Raw genomic sequence first — 27,862 nt, forward strand, 5'->3', positions numbered from 1 at the left:
AGATTGAATAGAATGGGCCTATGCTCTCTGAAGTTTAGAAGAATGAGAGGTGATCTCATTAAAACATATCAGATTCTGAGGGCGATTGACAGGGTAGATGCAGGGAGGATGTTTCCTCCTGGCTGGAGAGTCTAGAACCAGGGGTCACAGTCTCAGGATAAGGGGTCGGCCATTTAGGACGGAGATGAGGGGAAATTTCTTCACTGAGTGTTATATATGCAGACTATAGATATACTCTCTGTGTAGTCACTGTGTGGTTGCATAAGATGGAGACTTGTTTACCTGATGTACTATCAATAAGGTTTACACTGTGTATATACTATGCTGGCACCACTAGAGGGTGCAACTGGCGGAGACTGGGGTTTCCTGCCCTGGTGTCAGGGGCTGTATAAAAGGATAGTCACCATGCTGCTGCCTCACTCTGGAGTTACAAATAAAGGACCAAGGTCACTGCAGTTTGAGTACAACACATTGCCTCGTGGAGTCATTCATAAGTACATTGCAGACATAATACAGAGGGTAGTGAATCTTTGGAATTCTCTGCCCTAGAGGTCTGTGGAGACTCAGCCTTTGCGCATATTCAAGACGGAGGTCGATAAATTTTTGGGAACGATGCGACTTAAGAGATATGGGGATCAGGCGGGAAAGTGGAGTTGAGGTAGAAGATCAGCCATGATCTCACTGAATAGCGGGGCAGGCTCGAGGGGCCGAATGGCCTACTTCCTGCTCCTATTTCTGATCGTATGAGTGGTACACAGTAGCGCGAGTGCACAAATCAAGCGTGCGTGAACTGAACCGAAACAGCGACAAGAATTTGATCATTTTTTGTGGGGGCCATTTAGAGCAATTTTTTTGGGGGTGGGGGGATTGCGGGGGGACTTTCAGTTGAAAATGAATTGTGGTGCAGTACGGCTTTAATCAGCTGGCAAGCTGCCTTCCTGCATCGAGCACGGAAGACATGCCTCTGACTCAAAGCTGATGGAGGTGGGAGCGGTGACTGTCTCCGGTCTGAGCTCTTCAATTATTGCTTTTCTTTCAGGACTCGCTGCCCACAGATCTGGACGGCTTCGATCCGATCTTCCCACACCGCAGCGCAAAGGGGTTGAGGTCTGTCAGCCCAGCTCGCGAGGAACACCTTCCACTAGCAAACCCGGCACGGAGGCTATATTATCATCCCTTTGACACCGGCAGGTAGGAGAATGGATTCGATGGAGCGCGATAGGCCGGGGTTGCTTTCTTTGGAACAGACGAGGCCGAGAGGAGACCTTATTGAGGTGTATAAAATTATGAGGGGCCGAGAAAGAGTGGATAGGAAGGACCAATTTCCCTTAACAGAGGGGTCAACAACCAGGGGGGGGCATTGATTTGAAATCATTGGTCGGAGGTTGAGGGGGAATTACTTCACCCAGAGGGTGGTGGAGATCTGGGTGGAACTCACTGCCTGAAAGGGTGGTAGAGGCAGAAACCCTCACCACATTTAAAAAGTACTTGGATGTGCACTTGAAGTGCCGTAACCCACAGGGCTACAGACCCAGAGCTGGAAAGTGGGATTAGGCTGGAGAGCTCTTTGTCGGCCGGCGCGGACACGATGGGCCGAAATGGCCTCCTTCCGTGCTGTAAATTTCTATGATTTGCCCTATCAATAACGGGCGTTGTTTTTTCATTTTTGCTTTAATTCGTCCTTTCCCAGGAAATCGAAGCAGCCAAATGCCTGATCTGCTTCCGTCTTGCCTTTCGCTTACAGTCACGATAAACCAGGCTGGGCCAGTAAGGATTTGGCATAAGCCAGGTTGGGTAGGAGGTGGTGTGAACTGTGGTGGCAAAGTAACGCTGGCATAAACAGGCTGCACTGGACCAGGGTAGTGCAGTGCAGAACACATAATCAAAGCTGACACTCCCAGTGCAGTGCTGAGGGAGTGCCACACTGTCAGAGATGCCGTCTTTCGTATGAGACATTAAGCCGTCGCTTGCAGTGTTCCTTTTTGTTAGCTGTGTCAGCCGTGGCTCAGTAAGTCGCACTCTCGCCTGTGAGTCAGAAGGTTGTGGGTTCAAGTCTCATTCCAGAGACCTGAGCACCAAAATCTAGGCTGACACTCCAGTGCAGGGACTCCAAAAGTACTTCATTGGCTGTAAAGTGCTTAAGGTTGTGCTGAGATCCTGAAAGGCGCTATATAAATGCAAGTTCATCAGTTGAGGTGGTTATTCGGCTGGTTGGGTTGGATAGAGGGGATGTGACTAACAGCAGCTGGTTTAGGTCGATAAATAAGAAAGTAACAGTCCTCGAGACCATTTAGCATCTGTAGAACATCCTTCAGCTGCACAGGGATCCTGTACAATGGCACCCACGGTCTGGGTATTTTGCAATTGTTTCTCGGGCGCAAGTAGGAATAAAGAAAAAGACAGACTTGCATTTATATAGCCCCTTTTACGTCTCAATGTGCTTTACAGCCAATGAAGTACTTTTGGAGTGCAGTCACTGTTGTAATGTGGGAAACACAGCACCAATTTGCGCACAGCAAGCTCCCACAAACAGCAATGTGATGATAACCAGATAATCTGTTTTTGTTTTGTTGATTGAGGGATAAATATTGGCCCAGGACACCGGGGATAACTCCCCTGCTCTTCTTCAAAATAGTGCCACGGGATCTTTTACGTCCGCCTGAGAGGGCAGACGGGGCCTCGGTTTAACGTCTCATTCGGAAGATGGCACCTCCAACAGTGCGGCACTCCCTCAGCACTGCACTGGGAGTGTCAGCCTGGATTTATTGCTCAAGTTCCTGGAGTGGGACTTGAACCCACGACTTTCTGACTCAGAGGCGAGAGTGCTGCCCACTGAGCCACAGCTGGCACAGCTAATAAAGAAAGAACGCTGCGAGCTATTGGTGTAATGATTATTTTGAAGCCAATTCATGTTGTAACGTCAGCTCACTCTCCTGCCTTCCTTTGGTATCTGCCCTTCCTCCTGAGGAAATGCTCGATGAAAAAAATCTTGCAAACGATTCAACAACTCAGCTGCATGTTGCTGAGGATGTGTCTCTGCCCACTTGCAATTGGAAATGGAAACCAGCCTCGGGGCCCCGAGTCACATAGCTCAGTTAACCTTTGTACTCAACATTAAACCACCGCTTTTAAAAGCATGTGTGTTTAATCTAGTGCTGATTTTCCGGCTGTAACACCAGTAATTCTTAGGCTGTCCCTCGCATCGAGGATGACTTGCTTCCACACAGAAAAGGGATGAGTTCACAGGTGTTTCAATGAAGGACCTAATATTCCAGATCCTGAACTACATCCTGAAGGGTGGAAGATGCCTGTGCGTGGATTTTTTTAACGTGGGGTGGCCGTTGCACACCAGCTACCACACGGGCTTGACAGAGCTAGGCCTCGGTCCAGTGGCAAGGGTTAACCAGGACGACTGGAGACTAGCTCTGCTGCACGGACCCAGTGCTGCCCCTGGGCAAAATGAAATGCACTGAACTGTGGACCTTTCTATTCTTCTCGTTGGAGAATTGTGACTGGAGTTAGGTGTGGTTTCCACCGGCACCAGCAACCTGCCAGGCCCTTGCCCATGTGGCCAATCTTCCTGGGTGAGCCAGGCAGCCAGTTGCTGGTAAGTTATTCAGCCTTGGTAGGCATCAGAGCTGAGCATGTCTGTCTTTGCCCATCATCTTCCAGTCTGGTTCACAAAGAAAGACTTGTATTTATATAGTGCCTTTCACAACCACTGGACGTCTCAAAGCGCTTTACAGCCAATAAAGTACTTTTTGAAGTGCAGTCACTATTGTAATGTAGGAAACGCGGCAGCCAATTTGCACAGAGCAAGCTGATAATGACCCAGATAATCTGTTTTTAGTGATGTTGATTGAGGGATAAATATTGGCCAGGACACCGGGGATAACTCCCCTGCTCTTCTTCGAAATAGTGCCATGGGATCTTTTACATCCACCTGAGAGAGCAGACGGGGCCTCAGTTTAACGTCTCATTCGAAAGACGGCACCTCCGACAGTGCGGCACTCCCTCAGCACTGCACTGGAGGGTCAGCCTAGATTTTTTTTGTGCTCAAGTCTCTGGAGTGGGACTTGAACCCACGACCTTCTGACTCAGAGGCGAGTGTGCTGCCCACCGAACCATGGCTGACACAAGATAGGGAGAGTCCAGACTGATTCCAGTGCCCCTCCTTAGACTATTCCAACATTCTCTTGCCATTGCACCCTCCGTAAACTTAATCTCATCCAAAGCTCGGCTGCCCGTGTCCTAACTCATACCGAGTCCCGTTCACCCATTAACCTGCCCCCGCCTCCCCCCCCCCGCTCGTTGACATACATTGTCTCCCAATTCGGCAACATCTCGATTTTAAAAAAAAATTCTCACCCTTGTTTTCAAATCCCTCTGTTGTGTATGTATAATGTAAATATACTGCCTGTACACTCAATGTACAGTTACATAAGACTACTGGATGTATCTTCACACTGTATACACTTTGCCGGTACCACCAGAGGGTGCAACTGGTGGAGACCTAGGGGTCACCTGTACATGACAGGTAACCAGGTATAAAAGGGAGCTCACCATACTGTACCCTCACTCAGGAGCTGCAATAAATGGACTAAGGTCACCACAGTTCAAGTACAATACCTTACCTCGTGGAGTCATTACTAGAGTGCTTACAGACACAAATCCTTCCATGGCCTCATAGAAACATAGAAAATAGGTGCAGGAGTAGGCCATTCGGCCCTTGGAGCCTGCACCGCCATTCAATGAGTTCATGGCTGAACATGCAACCTCAGTACCCCATTCCTGCTTTCTCGCCATACCCCTTGATCCCCCTAGTAGTAAGGACTACATCTAACTCCTTTTTGAATATATCCTTTTGAATATACTCCTCCCTATCTCTGTAATCTCCTCCAGCCCCACAAACCCCTGAGATCTCTGTGCTCCTCCAATTCTGCCCACCTGAGCATCCCTGATTTCCATCGCTCCACCATTGGCGGCCGTGCCTTCAGCTGCCTGGGCCCTAAGCCCTGGAACTCCCTCCCTAAACCTCTCCGCCTCTCTCTCCTGCCTTTATGCGCGCCTTAATAACTATCGCTTTGATTAAGCATTTGGTCACCTGTCCATTTTGTAGGTGGAGGAGAGGTCAGAGTGACCACAGCCATTGTGCACACCACGTGCTGGACAGATACTCCGCCGGTGAGTGGGGCCAGTAGCCGGGGGGGAGGCCAGGATGTCATTGGACCTTCCTAATGCCTGCCATCAGCCAGGCCTCGGATCTCTTACCATCTCACCGAAGGGCCCTGCTCAGTGCTGAGCTTTATGGCTTGCATTCCGCCGTAGGCAATTAGGCTCATACAGCAGAGCTTGGTCTCCAGTCGTCTTGGACCCCCTTGCCACTGGACCAAGACCTTGCTCTGTCAAGCCCGTGTGGTGGCTGGTGTGCAACTCGCGCACAGGCATCTTCCACCCTTCAATATGAAGTTCGGGACCTGGAACGTCAGGACTCTCATGGACAACTCCATTTTGGACTGTTCAGTCACCCAACAACTCACTTTTAAAGTGGAAGCAAGTCTTCCTCGATTTCGAGGGACTGCTTATAATATATGGTCACTTGTCCTAATGTCTCCTTATCAGGCTCGTTGTCCAATTATGTCTGATACCGCTCCGGTGAAATGTCTTGCGACGCTTTCCTACGTTTAGGGTGCTGTATAAGTGGAAATTGCTGAACCAAGAGCCAGTGTAGGTCAGCGCACACAGGGGTGAATGGGACTTGGTATGAATTAGGATGCAGGCAGCAGACATTTGGGTGAGCTCAAGTTTACTGTAAGCTCCATGTTTCATACCCATTTCAGCAGAGGAGCTGATGATACGATAATCGAGAGGCTGTCCGACAGAGGAATGGGGTAAGAGAGGTTGCTGACACCACGGCTTAATGATAAATACAGTGCTTTTCAGAATCACGGTTTTGAAAAATTGTTCTGGCAGAGGTTCAACGGCCATTGCTGTCCACTTGAGATAGATGGGAGGTAGTGCAGGTGAGGCCTAGATTGTTACCTTAGTAACGGGAGCACCTTGGCTCTGAATTAAATTGATGCCCAGTGTAAGTTCTGCCACTTGGGCAGCGCAGTTTTAAATTGGTTTCAAAGGTGTAGCCTTCATATGGAAACTTATAACTTGGATTACAGTGGTCTCGAATTGCTCCAACATCTTGTATCTTAAAAATGAGCTTTGTTTGTTCACCAGCATTTATATAGCGCCTTTCACGACCACCGGACTACACTTCAAAAGCACCTTAGAGCCAATGAAGCATAGTCACTGCTGTATTGTGGGAAACGCAGCAGCCAATTTGCGCACAGCAAGCTCCCATAAACAGCAATGTGATAATGACCGGATAATCTGTTTTTGTTATGTTGATTGAGGGATAAATATTGGCCCAGGACACCGGGGATAACCTTCCCTGCTCTTCTTCGAAATAGTGCCATGGGATCTTTTACGTCCACCTGAGAGGGCAAACGGGGCCTCGGTTTAATGTCTCATCCGAAAGACAGCACCTCTGACAGTGCGGCGCTCCCTCAGCACTGCACTGGGAGCGTCAGATTTATGTGCTCCAGTCGCTGGAGTGGGACTTGAACCCACAACCTTCTGACTCAGGGGCGAGACTGCTGCCCACTGAGCCACAGCTGACACTGTATAACTTTAAGCTTGAGAACTAGTAAGTAGGCTGGAGAACGGTCCTGCAAACCCATAGATGGAGGCAGTGAACAGTATCCGCACAGTCCATGGTATGCAGCACATGACACATGCCTTGCTATGTTGGTTGTAATCCAACTTGTTTGCAAGTGGGACATGTGATGGTGATGTGATGGCTTCTCTCTCCCTTATCACATTCCGCATTGTGAAGTGAGTTCGTTAAGGTCAGGGCTGTGTTAATGGAATTAGATGTTGCTGCGAGTTTACCCAGAGAGCGGTGAGAATGTGGAACTCGCTATCACAGGGAGTGGTTGAGGCGAATAGTGTCGATGCATTTAAGGGGAAGCTGGATAAACACACGAAGCAGTAAGGAATAGAAGGAGATGTTGATGGGGTGAGATGAAGAGGGGGGGGTGGGGGAGGAGGCTCGTGTGGATCATAAGCACCGGCACGGACCTGTTGGGCCGAATAGCCTGTTTGTGTGCTGTTCATTCTATGGCATTTCATAGAATCATAGAAAAATTACGACACAGAAGGAGGCCATTCGGCCCATCGTGTCCGTGCCAGTGTTTATGCTCCAAACCAGCCTCCTCCCACCCCTCTTCACTTGTAGGGTGCCCTGTCTTGTTTCAAGGTTGTCACTTGGTAGCGCTCCAGCCTCTGGGCTAAAAGGTTGTCCTGTGTCGGGACTTGAGTTCATGATCGAGTCGCACACTCCAGTACATTTCTGAGGGAATGCAGAATTGTTGGAGGCGCTGCTCTTTGGATCTTGTTCTGAGGCCCCACTGTGTCTGTTCCGCTGGAGGCTAACCACATTTTCTGAAGCGGAGCAGGGAGCTCTCCAGGTACCCTGGCTAATCTTCCTTCCTCAAACCAACGTGACCTAGATTGAGCTAACCGTTCGTCCCGCTGTGCTGCCGTCTTGATGAATTATGTTTTTACCTTCAGAACAACAGTCACTGAACTCCATTCTGTGACTTGTTTTCAGACGTGTCAACAAGATGATAGGAACAGGAATAGATCATTCAGCCCCTCACACCTGTTCCACTATTCAATTAGATCACAGCTGGTCTTTATCTATTTTCCTACATTACACCAGTGACTTTACTTCGAAACGTACTTCTTTAACTGTAAAGCGCTTTGAGATGTCTGGTGGTCGTGAAAGGCGCTATATAAATGCAAGTCTTTCTTTCTTTAACTCCATCTACCCTCCTCGGTTCCATAATGCCTAATACCCATGCCTAACAAAAATCTATCAGTCTCCGTTTTGAAATTTTCAATTGACTCCCAAGCTCAACATCTTCCAGGAGGAGAACGTTCCAGAGTCCCACGGCCCTTTGTGTGAAGAAGTGCTTCCTGACATCACCCCTGAACGGCCTGGCTCTGATTTTAAGGTTATGCCCTCTTGTTCTGGACTCCCCCCCACCAGAGGAAGTAGTCTCTCTCTCTCTCTACTGCATCAACTCCTTTAATCATCTTAAACACCTCGATTAGATCACCCCTTAATCTTCTATACTCGAGGGAATACAAGTCTAGTCAATGCAACCTGTCCTTGGGATTTAATCCTGTTAGCCCCGGGCTAAGATGTTATAGAGGTGCAATGTTTGTTTTGATAATCTGTATCTGAATTAAGCAATGAAATAATGTAAAAAAGAGCGACATTGTTTAAATGTTATGTATGCAATAAAGGTTCAAACTGAGTACTGTTTAGCTAAACAAGGTACAACCTTTTATCTGCTTTATTTTGGCCCAAAGTGTCTGACTCACAAAATGGCTGGCCTTTTATACCAGAGCAACACCATGTGCGTGCTGCTCAGTGACCTCCAGCAATGACAGCATCTGGTGGCTACAAACAGCATGTACATACATGACATTAACTGACAGTGCTATAGAATCAGCATTTGAATATACCAGCTAGTCTGTCAGCCAAACAGATTTTTCTACGCTCAATTAGCTCACCTTAGCAAGGGTGGAACTAGGGCCGCTGACATAATTAGCTTCAGTGACCATGGGCTAGAGAGAATATTCAGCCAGGGCTCCTTTGCTTGTTTGCAGTGACCTCTGCTGTAACGTGCATATGCATGGACAACATTGTCAGATCCTGCTCTGGCTTGGCCAAGAGCCTCTTAATCCATTGGTTGCCATTCTCAAGTTTGACACTCCAAGACTGGTCGCTGGGGCAAGTATTAGGAACAGAGGAACCATCATCATCATAGACAGTCCCTCAGAATCGAGGAAGACTTGCTTCCACTCTTAAAATGAGTCCTTAGGTGGCTGAACAGTCCAATACGAGAGCCACAGTCCCTGTCACAGGTGGGACAGATAATTGTTGAAGGAAAGGGGTGGGTGGGACTGGTTTGCCGCACGCTCTTTCCGCTGCCTGCGCTTGGTTTCTGTATGCTCTCGGCGATGAGACTCGAGGTGCTCAGCGCCCTCCCGGACGCACTTCCTCCACTTAGGGCGGTCTTTGGCCAGGGATTCCCAGGTGTCGGTGGGGATGTCGCACTTTATCAGGGAGGCTTTGAGGGTGTCCTTGTAACGTTTCCTCTGCCCACCTTTGGCTCGTTTGCCATGAAGGAGTTCCGAGTAGAGCGCTTGCTTTGGGAGTCTCGTGTCTGGACAGAGGAACATAAGAACAGGAGGAGCCCATTCAGCCCCTCGAGCCTGTTCTGCCATTCAATGAGATCATGGCTGAACTGCGACCTAACTCCTTTGGCCCTTATCCCTTAATCCCTTTGGTTAACAGAAAGCTATCAATCTCAGATTTAAAATTAACAATTGATCTAGCATCAATTGCCGTTTGCGGAAGAGAGTTCCACACTTCTACCACCCTTTGCGTGTAGACGTGTTTCCTAATTTCACTCCTGAAAGATCTGGCTCTAATTTCTAGACCTAGAATCCCCAACCAGCAGAAATAGTTTCTCTCTGTTCCCCTTAATATCCTGAAAACTTCGATCAGATCAGCCCTTAACCTTCTGAATTCCAGGGGATACAACCCTAGTTTGTGTAACCTCTCCTTGTAATTTGACACCGATCCACACAAGTAGAAATTAGGCAAAGAGGTAGGTTTTAAGGAGCGTCTTGAAGGAGGAAAGAGAGGTAGAGAGGCAGAGAGCTTTAAGCAGGGAGTTCCAGAGCTTGGGGCCTCGGCAATAGAAGGAATGGCCACCAATGGTTGAGCGATTATAATCAGGGATGCTCAAGAGGGCAGAATTTGAGTAGCGAAGACATCTCGGGGGGGGGGGGGGGGTTGTGGGGCTGGAGGAGATTACAGAGATAGGGAGGGGGCAAGGGCCATGGAGGGATTTGTAAAACAAGGATGAGAATTTTGAAATCGAGGCATTGCTTAACCGGGAGCCAATGTAGGTCGGCGAGCACAGGGGGTGATGGGTGAGCGGGACTTGGTGCGAGTTAGAACACGGGGCAGCCGAGTTTTGGATCACCTCTAGTTTACGTAGGGTAGAATGTGGGAGGCCAGCCAGGAGTGCGTTGGAATAGTCAAGTCTAGAGGTAGCAAAGGCATGAATGAGGGCTTCAGCAGCGGATGAGCTGAGGCAAGGGTGGAGACGGGCGATGTTACAGAGGTGGGAATAGGCGGTCTTAGAAAGTAAACCTTTCTGTACCAACAGAGCGGGGGGAGGGGGTTCCGACACTAAGTCACGGAAGGTGATTGCTTGTTATTTCCTGACGCGGTGTACCTTGTGTTTCTCTGCTAGTCCGCCTCTCACAAATGGAGCCACAGACCTTGGAGCCTATAACCAGATGATGGCCAGAAGACGCTACTCCCTGTCTCGCCTACCGGACGCCTACCAGGCTGGGGAGCCCCTCCGCTCGCTCCCCCAAGGGGTGGGCTTGGGCCACTTTGACGTGGACCTCAAGGTCTCCCTGTCGGACAGCGGGAAGAAGAGGGTGCATCTGGTGGAGCGTCTGAAAGAGGCGCACGACCTTCTGGTGGGGCAGTCGGAGCAGCTGCGGACACGAGAGGGTCAGCTGTTGGAAAGCAAGGCCAAGATTGAGTTGCTCTCTCTCAAGCAGAAGGTAAATGGCTGGCCTCCTGTCCTTTACCCTCACGTACTCTGCGAGCGTGCATGCGTTTGTTGGTCGGAAATGTTATTTTCGAATTTAATTAGTGCTGTGGGGGAGTCCCGAACCCGTGACCTCTGCCCCCTAGAAGGTCAAGGGCAGCAGGCGCATGGGAACACCACCACCTCCACGTTCCCCTCCAAGTCACACACACCATCCTGACTTGGAAATATACCGGCCGTTCCTTCATCGTCGCTGGGTCAGAATCCTGGAACTCCCTCCCTAACAGCACTGTGTGGGGACACCTTCACCACACGGACTGCAGCGGTTCAAGAAGGCGGCTCATCACCACCTTCTCGAGGGGCAATTAGAGATGGGCAATAAATGCCGGCCTTGCCAGCGACGCCCACATCCCAGGAATGAATAAGAAAGAAAGATAGTCGCTTATAAATCCAATAAGGAATTCGGGAGAAACTTCTTTACCCAGAGAGCGGTGAGAATGTGGAACTCGCTGCCACAGGGAGGGGTTGAGGTGAAAAGTATCGATGCATTTAAGGAGATGTTAGACAAGCGTATGAGGGAGAAAGGAATAGAAGGATATGTTGGTGAGGTTTAGCTGAAGTAGGGTGGGAGGAGGTTCGTGAGGAGCATAAACATTCTTGCTATTGAGGGAGTGCAGCGAAGGTTCACCAGACTGATTCCCGGGATGGCGGGACTGACATATCAAGAAAGACGGGATCAACTGGGCTTGTATTCACTGGAGTTCAGAAGAATGAGAGGGGATCTCATAGAAACGTTTAAAATTCTGATGGGTTTAGACAGGTTAGATGCAGGAAGAATGTTCCCAATGTTAGGGAAGTCCAGAACCAGGGGTCACAGTCTAAGGATAAGGGGTAAGCCATTTAGGACCGAGATGAGGAGAAACTTCTTCACCCAGAGAGTGGTGAACCTGTGGAATTCTCTACCACAGAAAGTAGTTGAGGCCAATTCACTAAATATATTCAAAAGGGAGTTAGATGAAGTCCTTACTACTAGGGGGATCAAGGGGTGTGGCGAGAAAGCAGGAATGGGGTACTGAAGTTGCATGTTCAGCCATGAACTCATTGAATGGCGGTGCAGGCTAGAAGGGCCGAATGGCCTACTCCTGCACCTATTTTCTATGTTTCTATGTTTCTAAACACCGGCACGGACCTGTTGTGCTGAATGGCCTGTTTCTCTGCTGTTAGTTCTCATCATCATAGTTAGTTCTATTTAAATGGTGCAACATGTTAGGGTTGTGAGAATTGTAAAGGAAGCAGGTGAAGGTAATAAATTAAATCTGAAGAACTCCTTATTGGGCAAATGAGATGGTACTGAGCCAAGTGAACGTCCCTGGCTTGTTGCCGAAGTTGCGTTGAGCTGCATGAGATTAGCCGCTACAGTGGGGACGGGGTACAGCAATTGGCCACAAAGCCCTCGGGCTAGGGAGAGGAAGTGGGGGGGGGGGGCGCGGGGGAAGATCACCCAGGCTGTCTACCCCGAATCGTTACTCGGTGATCGTGCTATTCGGCAAGGACAGCATCCGGGACAACCGTGGTGCCTCGTGTAGTCGACTAGCACGCCGGCTCCCGACGTGGCACTTGGGTCAGGTACCCCGACATGCTTGCAGCTCCCAGTTCGGTGAGGCTGCCATCAAATTATTGCACCCTCTCAGCTCTGCTCTTTGCTGCTTAAACTGGAGCAGCGTAGCGAGGCTGATCGGCTGAAGGAGGGGGCAGTGAGGGGGCGGCAGAGGAGATGGCGGCCGGGCGCCGAACCATTTTAATGTTGGAAGTTTTTTTTTGCTGGGAAGGAAGGTAAAAAAAAAAATCTGTTTCTATAGCAACGGGAGAATAATCGTTTCAAGAACAGGAGACACACAGCAGGTTGATCGGAATCTACCGAGGATTTCTCCCCGAAGCTCGACCCCGGGTGGATTTTTCAGCAGGTTGGTTTGCAGGATGCACCAGCGCACCGACGGGTTTCAGTGTGCGTGTGTCGGACACCGTGCCCGGCCGAAAAAAGCAGCAGGGCTGCCTCCTTCCGAGCCCAGCAGACCAGAATGTCCCCGGCACAGACCCCTGATTGGTGCTGAGCCACCTTATTGCAGCTGGAGGGCTGCAATTGGCCAGCTGCGATTTCCCCCCCCCCCCCCCCCCCCCCCCCCCCCCCCCCCCCCACGAACTCTCTTCCCCTAAGGTAAGGAGCCAGGGGTTACTGCTTGAGATGGCCATCCAGTGACCTCCGCTACGTAGCACACCGGCGTGGATGTCACGTGAGGGGTGGGCGAGTTCGAGATGCCTTGCATGGACGAATAGCCCGGGATGCTGCTGTCCTTGAATTGATGCAACATGAGTCAGCACCTTTAGGGTTGAGGCCGAATGAAAATCTATTTTGCTGTGCGTTTAAAAAAAAATTAGTTCCTGGGATATGGGTGCCGCTGGCAAGGCCGGCATTTATTGCCCATCCCTAATTGCCCCTTGAGAAGGTGGTGGTGAGCCGCCTTCTTGAACCGCTGCAGTCCGTGTGGTGAAGGTGCTCCCACAGTGCTGTTAGGGAGGGAGTTCCAGGATTGTGACCCAGCGACGATGAAGGAACGGCCGATATATTTCCAAGTCAGGATAGTGTGTGATTTGGAGGGGAACGTGGAGGTGGTGGTGTTCCCATGCGCCTGCTGCCCTTGTCCTTCTAGGTGGTAGAGGTCGCGGGTTTGGGAGGTGCTGCCGAAGAAGCCTTGGCGAGTTGCTGCAGTGCATCTTGTAGATGGTGCACACTGCAGCCAGGGGGCGCCGGTGGTGGAGGGAGGGAATGTTTAAGGTGGTGGATGGGGGGCCGATCAAGCGGGCTGCTTTGTCCTGGATGGTGTCGAGATACTTGAGTGTTGTTGGAGCTGCACTCATCCAGGCAAGTGGAGAGTGTTCCATCACACTCCTGACTTGTGCCTTGTAGATGGTGGGAAGGCTTTGGGGAGTCAGGAGGTGAGACACTCGCCGCAGAATACCCAGCCTCTGACCTGCTCTTGTTCCCACTGTATTTATGTGGCTGGTCCAGTTAAGTTTCTGGTCAATGGTGACCCCCAGGATGTTGATGGTGGGGGATTCAGCGATGGTAATGCCGTTGAATGTCAAGGGGAGGTGGTTAGACTCTCGCTTGTTGGAGATGGTCATTGCCTGGCACTTGTGTGGCGCAAATGTTACTTGCCACTTATTAGTCACTGTCTGGGCTGTGCAGACCAGATGTTGCCGGAACCCCCCTTTGATTTGCGCCAAGCTTTCTCGGGCCCCAAGGCCTAGTTTTGGCTCTGTACAGGCCTCAGATTTTACTCTTTCAAGATCTACACGGTTGACCATTAACCCCCGCTGCATGGGCCGAGAAAGCCACTCGGTGGTAGAAACAATCGCTACACGAGGTCACGGGGCACTGCCGCCTCCTCAGGGCATCGAGAGCTGGCCAATCACTTGTCCACATTCCCAGAGATCTTAAATTGATGATCTCCACCTTAAATTATGACTCTTGATATTTCTTCTTTTTCTGAACACTGAGCATGTTATAACAATGGGTTAGTTGGTAACTACAGCTGCTGGTAAGCCTGATGCCTGGGGGTTCCTTCATGGGTGCCTCAACTCACACCAGCTTCGTAAGAGCTGGGAATTCCAGAGTCACTTTCTACATAAGGGATGGGGTTGAGGAAGAGGGGGGGGTTTGCATGTAGCATCAACACTAGCATGGACCTGTTGGGCCAAATGGCCTGTTTCTGTGTTGTAAATACCATGTAATACTTGGTTAAAAAAAAAAATCTGTGGCTATGAATTCTTAAGCAAAGAACCCATGAAGCAATTACATTACACCTCCCTCTTTGACCAAGCTTTTGGTCACCTGCCCTAGTATTTCCTTCCATGGCTCGGAGTCAAGTTTTGTGAGATAACGCGCTTGTGAAAGCGCCTTGGGACGTTTCAATACGTTAAAGGCACTGGGCCCGAAATTGACGCCGGCTGCCGCTGAGTTTTCTCGGCGCTCTCCCCTCCGTGGGAGTTTTGGTGAGGCCCACGCGCACGGCGGTTTGAAAGGACCGCTGGCGTGCACCGGCGTGCACCTCCGAAAATAGTCCTCCTGTTCGCTCCCGCCCGAGATTCAACCGAGCGGTCCTCCGCTCCTGCAGGAAAATAGACTGCCGCATGGGAGCAGGGGCTTACCCGGATGGTCGGTACGAAGACCTGCAAGAAAAGGTTAGAGAGATTTCTTTCTTTCATTCTTTTGCGGCGATTTTGTGTGAAAGGGTCCTCTGAAGGTTTCGTCATGTCTTGTTTTGTTCCTTTAATGAACATTATTTTTTTGTGTGTTGCCCCCACCCTGGCCCCGACTCCAGCCTTGGCGTTACTTGCTCCAGGATTGCATTTGTCGCCCAGAATCCCACCTGCCGCCCAGAATCACCGTGTAACGCCCATTTTTGCCGCCGGGCGCTTTTTTTCCTCCTTTTTGGCCAAACATCCACCCAAAGTACCGTCAGGACCTTGCCGGTCTTTTTGACGGTAAATGGGTGGAACGTGTCTTTGATCAATTTTGGCCCCGCTGTATAAATACAAGTTGATACTTATTATTTAATGAATTAAAAAAAAAAAAAAATTTTTTAGCAAATGGAAAATTCCATTTCCCAACTGGAAGAAGAGAAGACCTTGCTGGAAATGTCACGACTTGAAGACCAAAAGAAAAGTGGAGCGCTGCAAGATAAGTAAGGTGGCCTTGCTGCTTAATGGGTTGTGCATGTAGGCTTACGTTTGTGCAGAACCTTCGCCTGTCGTGTCTGTGCTAGAGTGGTCCGAAATTAGTCACACCCCTCCCCTCTGCTCATGGCTCTATCATAGAACCATAGAGCACAGGAGGAGGCCATTCGGCCCATTGAATCCTCTGCCGGCTCTTTGAAAGAACAGTCATAAGAACATAAGAAATAGGAACAGGAGTTGGCCATTCGGCCCCTCGAGCCTGCTCCGCCATTCAATAAGATCATGGCTGATCTGACTAGTCCGATTAGTCTCGCTCCCTCCTGCTCTTTCCCCATAGTCCTGGCATTTTTTTTTATTTTCTAGCACATGTCCGATTCCCTTTTGAAAGTTACTATACAATCCGTTTCCACCGCCCTTTCGGGCAGCGCGTTCCAAATCACAGCGACTCGTTGCATTAAAAAAAAAACTTCTCCTCATCTTCCCTCTGGTTCTTTATATCTTAAATCTGTGTCCTCTGCTTACTGTGAACTCATCACTCCCTTATCTGGTGTCAGTCCCTGGCTCAGAGAGTGTGAACCTGTGGAATTCTCTACCACAGGAAGTTGTTGAGGCCAATTCACTAAATATATTCAAAAAGGAGTTAGATGTAGTCCTTACTACTCGGGGGATCAAGGGGTATGGCGAGAAAGCAGGAATGGGGTACTGAAGTTGCATGTTCAGCCATGAACTCATTGAATGGCGGTGCAGGCTCGAAGGGCCGAATGGCCTACTCCTGCACTTATTTTCTATGTTTCAGTGGGTAGCACTGCCACTAGAAACACTATTTCCCTTATTTACTCGATCAAAATGCCTATTAAATCTCTCCTTAACCTTCCCTGCTCTAAGGAGAGTAATCATAGTTTCTCTCGTCTCCTCCGCGTAACTGAAGTCCCTCATCCTTGTTTCAAATGTGTATCTACTCATCCCTCGGAAGGTGCGCTGGTCTCTATCTCAGCTCTTTGGAGCGGGACTTCAACCCACAACCTTCTGACTCGGAGGCGAGAGAGTGCGCTACTACCCACTGAGCCACGGCTGACACCTGGTAAGGGAGGGATAGGTTCCCAGTCCAGCAGTGACCGTACTGTTTTTGTGCAATAAAGAATCTGTTGCTCTGCACAGGATTTTGCATCTGGAGGTCGAAATGGCGAAAGCAAAATCCTCGCTGGACCTAATCAGTCGTGGGTCTGTGCCCTCTCCTCCCGCTCACACATTCTCCTCGCCTAACCTGGGAGAAGTTGCACTAAAGCAGGTGAGCACTTGTCTGTTATCGCTGTAACTATCCGGGTGAATTTTGTAACCGATCTCCCTTGGCGTTTCGCATGGAGCGTCGAGGCCCAGGGTCGTCTTCGGGTGAAGGGGGGGGCGGGTTAGAGGGCAAGGGTTAATTGGACCAGGGCTGCAGAGGTCAGTCAGAACCCACTATTGGACCAGGGCTGCAGAGGTCATTCAGAACCCACTCTAAAGTTCTGCCCTTATTTCTATATTTCCGTTATAAATTCCTGTGGCCCCCATTTATAACGGGAACTACCTGTGTCAGTTTGTCACGCTGCAGTTCCACCTCCCGGCGGCTACTGAATCTGCCTCCATCCAAGATTCACAAACTAAGGTGATTATTTGCATCTTCATGGACTCCCAGCAAAGGGAGATTGGGACAGATAGCACGGCATTGGCGATTGCCGAACAAAATTGGGAAGCACTTACTCAACAATGGCAACCACTTGTGTTTATATAGCGCCTTTAACATAGTGAAACGCTTCACAGGAGTATTATGAGATAAAATATTGGACACCGAGCTGCCTAAGGAAAAATTATGACAGGTGACCAAAAACTTGGTCAAAGAGGTAGGTTTTAAGGAGTGTCTTGAAGGAGGAAAGAGAGGCGGAGAGGTTTAGGCAGGGAATTCCAGAGCTTGGGGTCCAGGCTGCCTTGGCCCCAAGCTCTGGAACTCCCTCCCTAAACCTCTCCGCCTCTCTACCTCTCTTTCCTCCTTCAAGACGCACCTTAAAACCGACATCTTTGACCAAGCTTTTTGGTCATCTGCCCCAATTTTTTTCTTATGCGGCTCAGTGTCAAATTTATCTGTTTTGTCTTATCACACTGCTGTGAAGCACCTTGGGACGGTTTACTACATTAAAAGCGCTATATAAATACAAGTTGTTGTTGTAGGCAACAGCAGGCACGGCCATTGCTGGTGGAGCGATTATAATCAGGGATGCTCGAGGGCAGAATTAGAGGAACTCAGACATCTCGGGGGGTTGTGGGGTTGGAGGAGATTACAGAGATAGGGAGGGGGCGAGGGTCATGGAGGGATTTGAAAACAATGATGAGAATTTTGAAATCGAGGCATTGCTTAAGCGGGAGCCAATGTAGGTCAGCGAGCACAGGGGGTGATGGGTGAGCGGGACTCGGTGCGAGTTAGGACACGGGCAGCCGAGTTTTGGATCAGCTTTAGTTTACGTCGGGTAGAATGTGGGAGGCCAGCCAGGAGTGTGTTGGAATAGTCAAGACTAGAGGTAACAAAGGCATGGATGAGGGCTTCAGCAGCGGATGAGCTGAGGCTGGGGTGGAGACAAGTGATGTTACGGAGGTGCAAATAGGCAGTTTTAGTTATGTGGTGGATATGCGGTCGAAAGCTCATTTCAGGGTCAGATATAACACCAAGGTTGCGAACAGTCTGGTTCAGCCTCAGACAGGAGTTGGGGAGAGGGAACGGAGTTTTGTGGCGGGGACCGAAAACAATGGCTAACGCCCCTAATTCTCTGCTGACTCAGACTTATTAATTCACGGGATGTGGGCGTTGCTGGCAAGACCGGCATTTATTGCTCGTCACTGAGTGGTTCACTAGGCCATTTAAAACTCAACCACATTGCTGTGGGTCTGGAGTCACGTATAGGCCAGACCAGGTAAGGACGGCAGATTTCCTTCCCTAAAGGGCATTAGTGACCCAGGTGGGTTTTTAACGACAATCTGGTAGTTACATGGTCACCATTACTGATACTAGCTTTTTATTCCAGATTTATTTAATTAATTGAATTTAAATTCCCCAGCTGCCATGGTGGGATTTGAACTCATGTCCCTGGATCATTAGTCCAGGTCTCTGGATTACTGGTCCAGTGACATAACCACCGGGCTACTGCTCCCTTTGTCCGTCTGCAGGACAGACTGAGGGTCAAGCCCCGAGACCTTCCTGTTCTGGAAGATTCCATTCCAGGCCGAGAAGCGCACTTGTCAATGGACCCACCAGAGGGCGATCAAACGTGTCTAATTCGCACATTACAACAGTGGCCGCACTCCAAACGTACGTCATTGGCTGTAACGCGCTTTTGAACGATAAAGGAGTCGAGGGTTATGGGGAACGGGCAGGGAAGTGGAGTTGAGGCCAAGATCACATCAGCCATGCTCTTATTGAATGGCGGCGCAGACTCGAGGGGCCGAATGGCCGACTCCTCCTAATTCTTGTGTTCTTATGGTCATGAAAGGCGCTATATAAATCCAAGTCTTTCTTTAATCAGTAAGTGGGCCAATAGCCACATTGTGAGTGGGGCCTTGATACCAAAGTCCCTCCCTAAGATTCAATTCCCCTTGATGTGCCCAGCAGATTCTGCCTTGCAAAGCAAAGCTTGTACACAGTCAGGCATGTTGAGACTCGTCCCTTTTCAAACTAGCTGACTTGCTGCACGTTAGTTTATAGAGGGCGGGGGTGGAGCAGTGCTGCCTGGTTTGCGATGACAACCTCACCCACTTCCCCTTTGAACTTCTGCATTCAAATCCCCAACTTGTACTGATTTTGATATAAACTCATGGTCATGTATGTCCATTCTGTTTGTGGCCACCAGATGGCGCCATTGTTGGAGGCCACGGATCAGCACGCACGTGGTGCTGCTCTGGTATAAAAGGCCAGCCATTTTGAGAGTCAGGCACTTTGGGCCTACATAAAGCAGAGCCAAGTTAAACAGTACCTTGCTTAGTTAAACAGTACTCAGTTTGAACCTTTATTGCGTACATAACACTCATGCATTTTTTTGTTTTGGCTTAATTCTTTGTCTTCTCTTCCCCCCCCCCACCCCCCCACCCCCACCACCAATCACACCTTTTAGTTTCCTGGGGGTCACCAGGGGAAAGACAGCTTGCCGCGGGAGCTGGTGTCGATGAGGGACACCCTCCGGGTTTACCAGGAGCGGGTGAGGAGCCTGGAGGAGGACCGGGACAAAGCTGGGGAAGACATGCGGAGCTTTCAAGAGGTCGGTCTTCCGTTACGCTGCAGCCCTCTTAGGGGCCTCTTGGGGTTTCATACAATCAGACCGCGCAGAAGGAGGCCATTCGGCCCATCGAGCCTGTGCCGTCTCTTTGAAAGAGCGATCCAATTAGTCCCACTCCGCTCTTTCCCCACGCTGCCACTTTTCCCATATTGCAACAGTGACTACACTGCAAAATACTTCATTGTGAAGCGTCTTGAGACGTGCAGTGGTCGTGAAAGGCGCTATATAAATCCAAGTCTTTCTATCCTCTTTCTTTCATAACCCTGTAAATATTTCCTATTTCCTAGTCAAATATTTATCCAATTCCCTTCAGTTACTATCTGCTTCCACCATCCCTTCAGGCAGTGCTTTCCACATCATAACTCGCTGCGTAAAATAAATTCCCATCTCCCCCTCTGGTTCTTTTGCCAATTATCTTAAATCTGTGCCTTCTAGTTACCGACGCTCCTGCCAGTGGAAACAGTTTGTCCCTATTTTTAAGTCCCTCCGTGGCCCTCGCCCCTCCCTATCTCTGTAATCTCCTGCAGCCCCACAACCCCTCCGCGATGTCTACACTCCTCTAATTCTGCCCTCTTGAGCATCACTCAACCATCGGTGGCCGTGCCTTCTGTTGCCTGGGCCCCAAGCTCTGTAACTCCCTGCCTAAACCTCTCCGCCTCTCTGCCTCTCTTTCCTCCTGCAAGACGCTCCTTAAAACCGACATCTTTGACCAAGCTTTTGGTCACCTGCGCTAATTTCTACTTATGCAGCTCAGTGTCAAATTTTTTATCGCATAACACTCCTGTGAAGCGCCTCGGGATTCACTACGTTAAAGGCGCTATATAAATACAAGTTGTTGTTATTATCGTCCATAGGATAACGAGAGGGTTCACTTGTTCCAAATAATATTCCGAGTTTCCTTCTCTTCCAGGCTCAACATTCGGTGTTGCTGCAAACCAGCGAGGCCAATCAAAGGCTGACCGACTCCTTGCGAGCGCAGACGGGCCTGCATGATGAACTGAACGACCTGCGCCTCAAGTACAGCGAGGCCAGTCTGGTAATTACATTTTGACACCGTGTTACTGTCAGAAAAAAGAAAGACGTGCGCTTATATAGCGCCTTTCACGACCACCGGATGTTTCGAAGTGCTTTACAGCCACTGGCATGCACTCACTGTTGGAATGTGGGAAATGTGGCAGCCAATTTGCAAATAATCAGTTTTTGTTATATTGATTAAAGATTAAATATTGACCCAGGACACCGGGGAGAACTCCCCTGATCATCCCCAAAATAGTGCCGTGGGATCGTTTACCTGAAGGGCAGACGGGGCCTCGGTTTAACGTCTCGTCCAAAAGACGGCACCTTCAACAGTGCAGCACTCCCTTAGTATTGCACTGGGAGTGTCGGCCTAAATTTTGGGCTAAAGTCTCTGGAGTGGGACCTGAACCCACAACCTTCTGACTCAGAGGCGAGTGAAGATCGACCCCTTCCCGTGCACCCCCCCCCATGCACAGCCCCCACCTCACACGCTCCTCCCCCACCCCCACATTCCTCCCTCTCCCCCCCCACCCCCCCCCTCCCACACTCCCCTCTCCCCCGCCCACACACACCCCACCGCACGCGTGCGCACGCATGCATCGCCCCCCCCCATACACACACCACACACCTCCCCCCCCTCCCACCACCCACCCCCCACACATACGCTGTCCTAGACCCAGGGAAAACCTAGGCCAATTGTTAACGGCCAGCCAGCCCCGATCAGCTAACTCAGCACAGACTGAAGGGGCTGTTTTCTCTCGAATGCAGAGAGCTGAGGTGTGATCTGATAGAAGGGTTTGTTCGGGTTGACGATGGTTGGAAGAGAAGTTCCCTTTTACCGATCCTCTATCCACCTGTCCTTGTAGGAGAGAGACTTGTTCTCGTCAAAATCAGTGAGACTGGAAGAGGCTGTGACCAACCTGAAGACAAAACTGGCCGGTGCAGCAGCAAACAAGGATCGCTTCTTCCAGGTAGGATCTCCTGTGGGCCAATTATCCATGAAGCTTAAGAGAGAAGGGGTCAAACTCTGACCCATAGACCATTTGTGCACCATATGAACTCTGGCAATCTCCATCCCATTTGCAGTTCTCCATCTCTTCTTTGCCGTCGTGTAGTTTGACTTTTATAGGCATGGACCAAAGGCCAGTTTTGCACCAATTAATAACTTGAAATCTGAGATTGATAGAGCTTTGCTAGCCTCGGGCATTAAGGGATATGAGATCAAAGCGAGTGAATGGAGTTAGGATACAGACCAGCCGTGATCTCATTGAGTTGGGGACAGGCTCGAGGGGGCGAATGGCCTCCTCCTGTTCCTATGCTCCAATGTTCCTCATTGATGGCTAATTCCTAAATCAGAAGATTGAGCTCATATTAACAGGTTGAGCGTCCGAAATCCAGAGTTCCAAAATTCGGAATGTTCCGGAAGCCGGCCACCGGGCGGATCCGTGGTGGGGTCATCTGTAAACCGGAAAATGTTCCGAAATCCGGGCTCCCCCCCCCGCCTCGGCAGCCCGACCAGGCCTCGGCCCTACCTCGCTCTGGCCTTCGGTGGCCCGACCTCCGCCCCCCCCCCCCCGGCCCTGGCTCCCCCCCCTGGTCCCGGCTCCCCCCCCACCTTCTCCTCCCTCTACCCCTTACCTCGGTTTCCAGACCCTACCTAAATCCGGAAATATCCGGAACGGTCTCGGCCCCAAGTTTTCCGGATTTCGGACGCTCAACCTGTATCAGTAACTTGAGATTTTTGCAAATAATTGGGAATATTGATCTTAAACTTCATTACCCACCCCCCAGTACACCCGATGTGGCTTGTACCCTGGTACCTCATGGACGAGGAGGTCGTGCAGGAAATTCCTGAGATGCTTTTCCCTCTTCCAGACATCGCCACAATCCACCCGTTCGGAGAGAGAATGAGAAAATCCTCCAACGTCTGCTCTTCTTGTACCTCCTGGAGGAATGCAGGGAGCGAACTTGTGGTGAATTTGATTGGTTCTTTCTGATTGCCAATCACAGTCTGTTTAGCCAGCCAATGGAAAAAGGATGAAAATTACAGTCCTTCTTCCCACGCCAGGGTGGGTAACCAGAGGACACAGAGTAAAGATAATTGATAAAAGAACCATTTCTATTAAGAACTAGTTGGTTTATTAACAGAGGTTTAATAATCACACTACACATTACCAGTTCATCCACTGGGCTCACAACTGCATACCTCATCGAGGATGACCCAGACCCAACTGGCTGGGGTTTTATTGAGTCTTGTGAACATCACGTGACTGGCTAAGCCACGCTCAATGCAACAGCTCTACAACTATTTTAGATAGAACTTTTAAATCAGGGCTTTTAGGTAAGGGCACTGGAACCCACAAATTTCCAAATCAAATTAAAATTCTGTTGCCGGGGGTGATGATGCACTCCAGTCCCTCCGGCGCCCACCTCTCGCGGAAGGCCGCGAGCGTACCGGTGGACACCGCGTGCTCCATCTCCAGCGACACCCTGGCTCGGATGTAACCGCGAAAGAGAGGCAGGCAGTCGAGCTGAACGACCCCCCCTTGACCGCCCGCTGCCTGGACCGGTTAATGGCCCCCTTGGCCAGGCCCAGGAGCAGTCCCACGAAGCGTCCCTCCGACCTGCCCGCTCCCCTCCGCACAGGGTGCGCAAAGATTAGGAGCGTGGGACTGAAGTGCAACCAGAATTTGAGGAGCAGCCCCTTCAAATATTGGAAGAGGGGCTGCAACGTGACACACTGTGTGTGTATATATATATATATATATGCACATGGAACACGGACTCCTCCAGACCACAGAAATCAACAGCTCTACAAACCTGGGAGCATCCTTACAGGTGAATATGTTACACAGGGTGAAAGCAGATTCAATAGCAACCTTCAAAGGAGAATGGGATATGTACTTGAAAAGGAAAAATTTGCAGGATATGGGGAGTGGGATTAATTGGTTGGCTCTTTCAAAGATGGGCTGAATGGCCTCCTTCTGTGCTGTAAGATTCTCTGATATTCCCAGAAAAACAAACAAGAAGTCAGGCGAGATTAAAAAGGGCGAATTATCACCTGAAAATCTTACAAATATGTGTGGCGAGTGTAGTGCTCGGAAAATGTTGGTTGACACGGTGTCGCGGAGGTTTATTAACCTGGCTGACCCACTGCAGGAGAAGCTGGAGTTACACGGGCAGGTTCAGCAGCTGACCCTGGAGTTGGAGCGAGCTCAGAGAGGGAGAGAAGGCTTCGATGACCAAGTCTCCGACCTTCACGTGGAACTGGTCAGCACCAAGTCTCGGGCCAACAGGCAAGACCAGGAGAAAGTCTTACTGAAGGAAAAGCTTGCGGTCATCAAACAGGTATAAGGTGTTGCCTCCAACCCTATCTTTACATTGAACATAGCAACGCAGGTTAATATAAACGTTTTTTTCGAAAGCACTGGGGTTCATTTCGAGGGGGGATGGAATTGAAAAGCAGAGAGCTTATCTTAAATAAAAAGGGAAAATGCTGGAAACACTCATCAGGTCAGGCAGCATCTGCGGAGAGAGAGAGAGAGTTCAAGTTTTAGATCGATGACCCTTTGTCAGAAAGTATGTTCAGCTTGGCTGGACCGCGCTTGGTGTACTGAGCACAGTCCTGGTCGCCATATTGGAAAAAGGATATATCATCATCATCGTAGGCAGTCCCTTGGAATTGAGGAAGACTTGCTTCCACTCTTAACAATGAGTCCTTAGGTGGCTGAACAGTCCAGTACACAGAGCCATAGTCCCTGTCACAGGTGGGACAGATAGTCGTTGAGGGTAAGGGAGGGTGGGATTGGTTTGCCGCACGCTTTTTCCGCTGCCTGCGCTTGATTTCTGCATGCTCTCGGCGATATAGAAGACCTGGTGAAGGTGTAAAAAAACATTGACTACAACGATGCCAGAACTGAGAAGTTCTTGTAATGTATTTGCTTCATGGGTTCTTTGCTTAAGAATTCATAGAAACACATTGCTATTAAGAACTAGTTGGTTTATTAGCAAAGGTTTAACAATCACACTACACATTACCAGTTCATCCACTAGGCTCACAACTGCATACCTCATCGTGGATGACCTCGACCCAACTGGCTGGGGTTTTATTGAGTCTTGTGAACATCACGTGACTGGCTAAGCCACTCCCAATGAAACAGCTCTACAACTATTTTTAGTTCAACATTAATACAAGTACCCTCTTATTAAAGGGGCCCTAAACCGACAAATAAACAAATTAAACATTAGACATTAAGTGGTTCGAATTAATAATTTGGTTGCCAGGAGTGATGATGCACTCCAGTCCCTCTGGCGCCCGCCTCTCGTGGAAGGCCGCGAGCGTACCGGTGGACACCGCGTGCTCCATCTCCAGGGACACCCTGGCTCGGATGTAACCACAGAAGAGAGGCAGGCAGTCGGGCTGAACAACTCCTTCGACCGCCCACTGCCTGGACTGGCTAATGGCCCCCTTGGCCAGGCCCAGGAGCAGTCCTACAAGGAGGACTGCCGACCTGCCCGCTCCGCTCTGCACAGGGTGCCCAAAGATCAGGAGTGTGGGACTGAAGTGCAGCCAGAATTTGAGGAGCAGCCCCCTCAAATATTGGAAGAGGGGCTGCAACTTCACACATTCGACAAAAACGTGGAACACGGACTCCTCCAGACCGCGGAAATTACAGGCGGCCTGGGAGCCCGTGAACCGACTTAAAAACTTATTGCACGGGACTGCTCCATGCAACACCCTCCAGGCCAAGTGCAACACCTCTACAACTCTTTTAGAACCTGTGAGCCTTCTCACAAGTGCATTCATTACAGTTATAGCCATCAGGAAGAATTGAACAGGCTCTGGAAAAGAGAAGGCTGAGGGGTGGCTGGATAGCAGCAATGATCCTGCTGAGGTGCGCCCGTGCAGTAATCCGCAGGGACCCGCGCAGGCCGCTCACCGGCCTTTACATTGTGCATGCGCAGACATTTAAAGGGACCGCGCGCGTCAAAAGAAACACTGCGCAGAACAAAGCGCCGCTCACAGGAACAATTGGTTAGAGGTCTTTAAAATGATGAAAGAGTTTGATAGGGTGGATAAAACAATAAGATGTTTCCACTTGTGGGGAAGACCAAAACTAGGGGCCATGAATATAAGACAGCCACTAATAAATCCAATCGGGAATTCAAGAGAAACATCTTTACCCAGAGAGTGGTTAGAATGTGGAACGTGCTACCACAGGGAGTGGTTGAGAAGAAGAGGATAGGTGCCTTTAAGGGGAAACGGGTTAAACACGAGGGACAAAGGAATAGCTGGTTTGTCTGATGGGGTGTGATGAAGAGTGGGGGGGGGCGGGTAGGAAGGAGGTTCAGTATTAATGATCTTTCTCTGTGTGTGTGAAACATAATCACCAGCATAGACCAGTTGGGCTGAATGACCTGTTTCTGTGCTGTAAATTCTCTGTTAATCTGTGCAATTCTCTGCGTGTATCACACCAGACTCGCACCAAGTCCCGCTCACCCATCACCCCTGTGTTTGCTGAACTACATTGGCTCCCAGTTAAGCAACGCTTCGATTTCAAAATTCTTATCCTTGTTTACAAATCCCTCCATTGCCTCGCCCCCTCCCTATCTCTGTAATCTCCTCCAGCCCCACAACCTCCGAGATGTCTGCGCTCCTCTAATTCTGCCCTCTTGAGCATCCCTGATTATAGTTGCTCCACCATCAGTGGCCATACCTTCTGTTGCCTGAGCCCCAAGCTCTGGAACTCCCTCCCTAAACCTCACCACCTCTCTACCTCTCTTTCCTCCTTTAAGACACTCCTTCAAACCTACATCTTTGACCAAGCTTTTGGTCACCTGCCCTAATTTCTCCTTATGCTGCTTGGTATCAAACATTTTGTCTTATCATCATCATAGGTGGTCCCTCAAAGCGAGGATGACTTGCTTCCACACCGAAAAGGGATGAGTTCACAGGTGTTTCAATGAAGGACCTAATATTCCAGGTCCTGAACTACATCTTGAACGGTGGAAGATGCCTGTACGTGGATTTTTTTAACGTGGGGTGGCCGTTGCACACCAGCCACAACACAGGCTTGACAGAGCTCGGTCTTGGTCCAGTGGCAAGGGTTAACCAAGACGATTGGAGACCAGCTCTGCTGCACGGACCTAGTGCGCGCACATATCGCAGTGTGGGCTGGGCCCGTGCTGCCCCGATCACGTCCCTCTGCAATCTCTGGCCGCTCCTTCGCCCCGGCCTCGCTGCTCCGTTACCCTGACCTCGCCGTTCCTGCTCTACCTGCCCGTGCACCGATCACCGACCACCATTAAGGAAGCTGTAGCAGGACATTTGGAAAATCACAATGCAGTCAAGCAGAGTCAGCGTGGCACCATGAAAGGGAAATCATGCTGGACACATCTGCTGATTTTCCCTGATTATAATCGCTCAACCATTGGTGGTCGTGCCTTCTGTTGCCTGGGTCCCAAGCTCTGGAACTCCCTCCCTAAACCTCGCCACCTCACTACCTCTCCTCCTTTAAGACCCAAAAGCTGGGTCAAACCTACATCTTTGACCCAGCTTTTGGTCATCTGGCAGAATTTCTCCTTATGTGGACTCGGTGTCAAATATTTTGTCTTGCAATACTCCTGTGAAGCGCCTTGGGACGTTTTACTCGGTTAAAGGCGCTATATAAATACACGTTGTTGTTGCTGACGGCCCCCCTGTGGCGCTGCTGCTCATTGGGCAAGGCTAAGGATCACTGACCATCCTCCGCTCTCTGCTTTTCCAGGTGAACGAGAAGCTCACCTGTGAGCTGGGCGAGTTCCGGCAGAGGTTGGACCAGTGCCAGGGTCAGCTCCACCGGCTGGAGGCCGAGAAGAAGATCTTCAGCCGTCAGATCGAGGCGTTGGACACGGAGCGCGGTCAGTTGGTCAGCGAGAGGGAGATGTTGCTGACCACTGTGCAGGCGGACGACAGAAGCCACCAGGAGGAGCTCCTCGCCCTGAAGAAAAGCTGCAGGGAACTGAGGTAAAGCAGAAAGGGTGGCTCAACTGGTTAACCTGCCTCTCTCCACACCGAGAAATGTAATGACCACACTCCAAAAGCGCTTCATTGGCTGTAAAGCGCTT

The 27,862-nt window shown here is 50.1% G+C and overlaps 1 protein-coding gene across 4 annotated transcripts in view; it reads left to right on the forward strand.

The window, feature by feature from the left end:
• LOC139234108 (myosin heavy chain, cardiac muscle isoform) overlaps positions 1–27,862 on the forward strand; it is a 111,204-nt gene that overhangs the window by 8,437 nt on the left and 74,905 nt on the right. For 3 of the 4 annotated variants that reach the window (XM_070865052.1, XM_070865054.1, XM_070865053.1), the window contains exons 2-10: positions 1,040–1,191; positions 10,395–10,716; positions 15,351–15,448; positions 16,599–16,728; positions 19,577–19,720; positions 20,649–20,774; positions 21,622–21,726; positions 23,915–24,103; positions 27,523–27,761. In XM_070865052.1, coding sequence (XP_070721153.1) covers positions 1,040–1,191; positions 10,395–10,716; positions 15,351–15,448; positions 16,599–16,728; positions 19,577–19,720; positions 20,649–20,774; positions 21,622–21,726; positions 23,915–24,103; positions 27,523–27,761 — 1,505 coding nt within the window. The remainder of the gene's footprint in view (positions 1–1,039; positions 1,192–10,394; positions 10,717–15,350; positions 15,449–16,598; positions 16,729–19,576; positions 19,721–20,648; positions 20,775–21,621; positions 21,727–23,914; positions 24,104–27,522; positions 27,762–27,862) is intronic. The other variant, XM_070865055.1, reaches the window with a different exon arrangement.

Source organism: Pristiophorus japonicus, chromosome 21 (genome assembly GCF_044704955.1).
Source record: "Pristiophorus japonicus isolate sPriJap1 chromosome 21, sPriJap1.hap1, whole genome shotgun sequence".
NCBI lineage: Eukaryota > Metazoa > Chordata > Chondrichthyes > Pristiophoridae > Pristiophorus > Pristiophorus japonicus.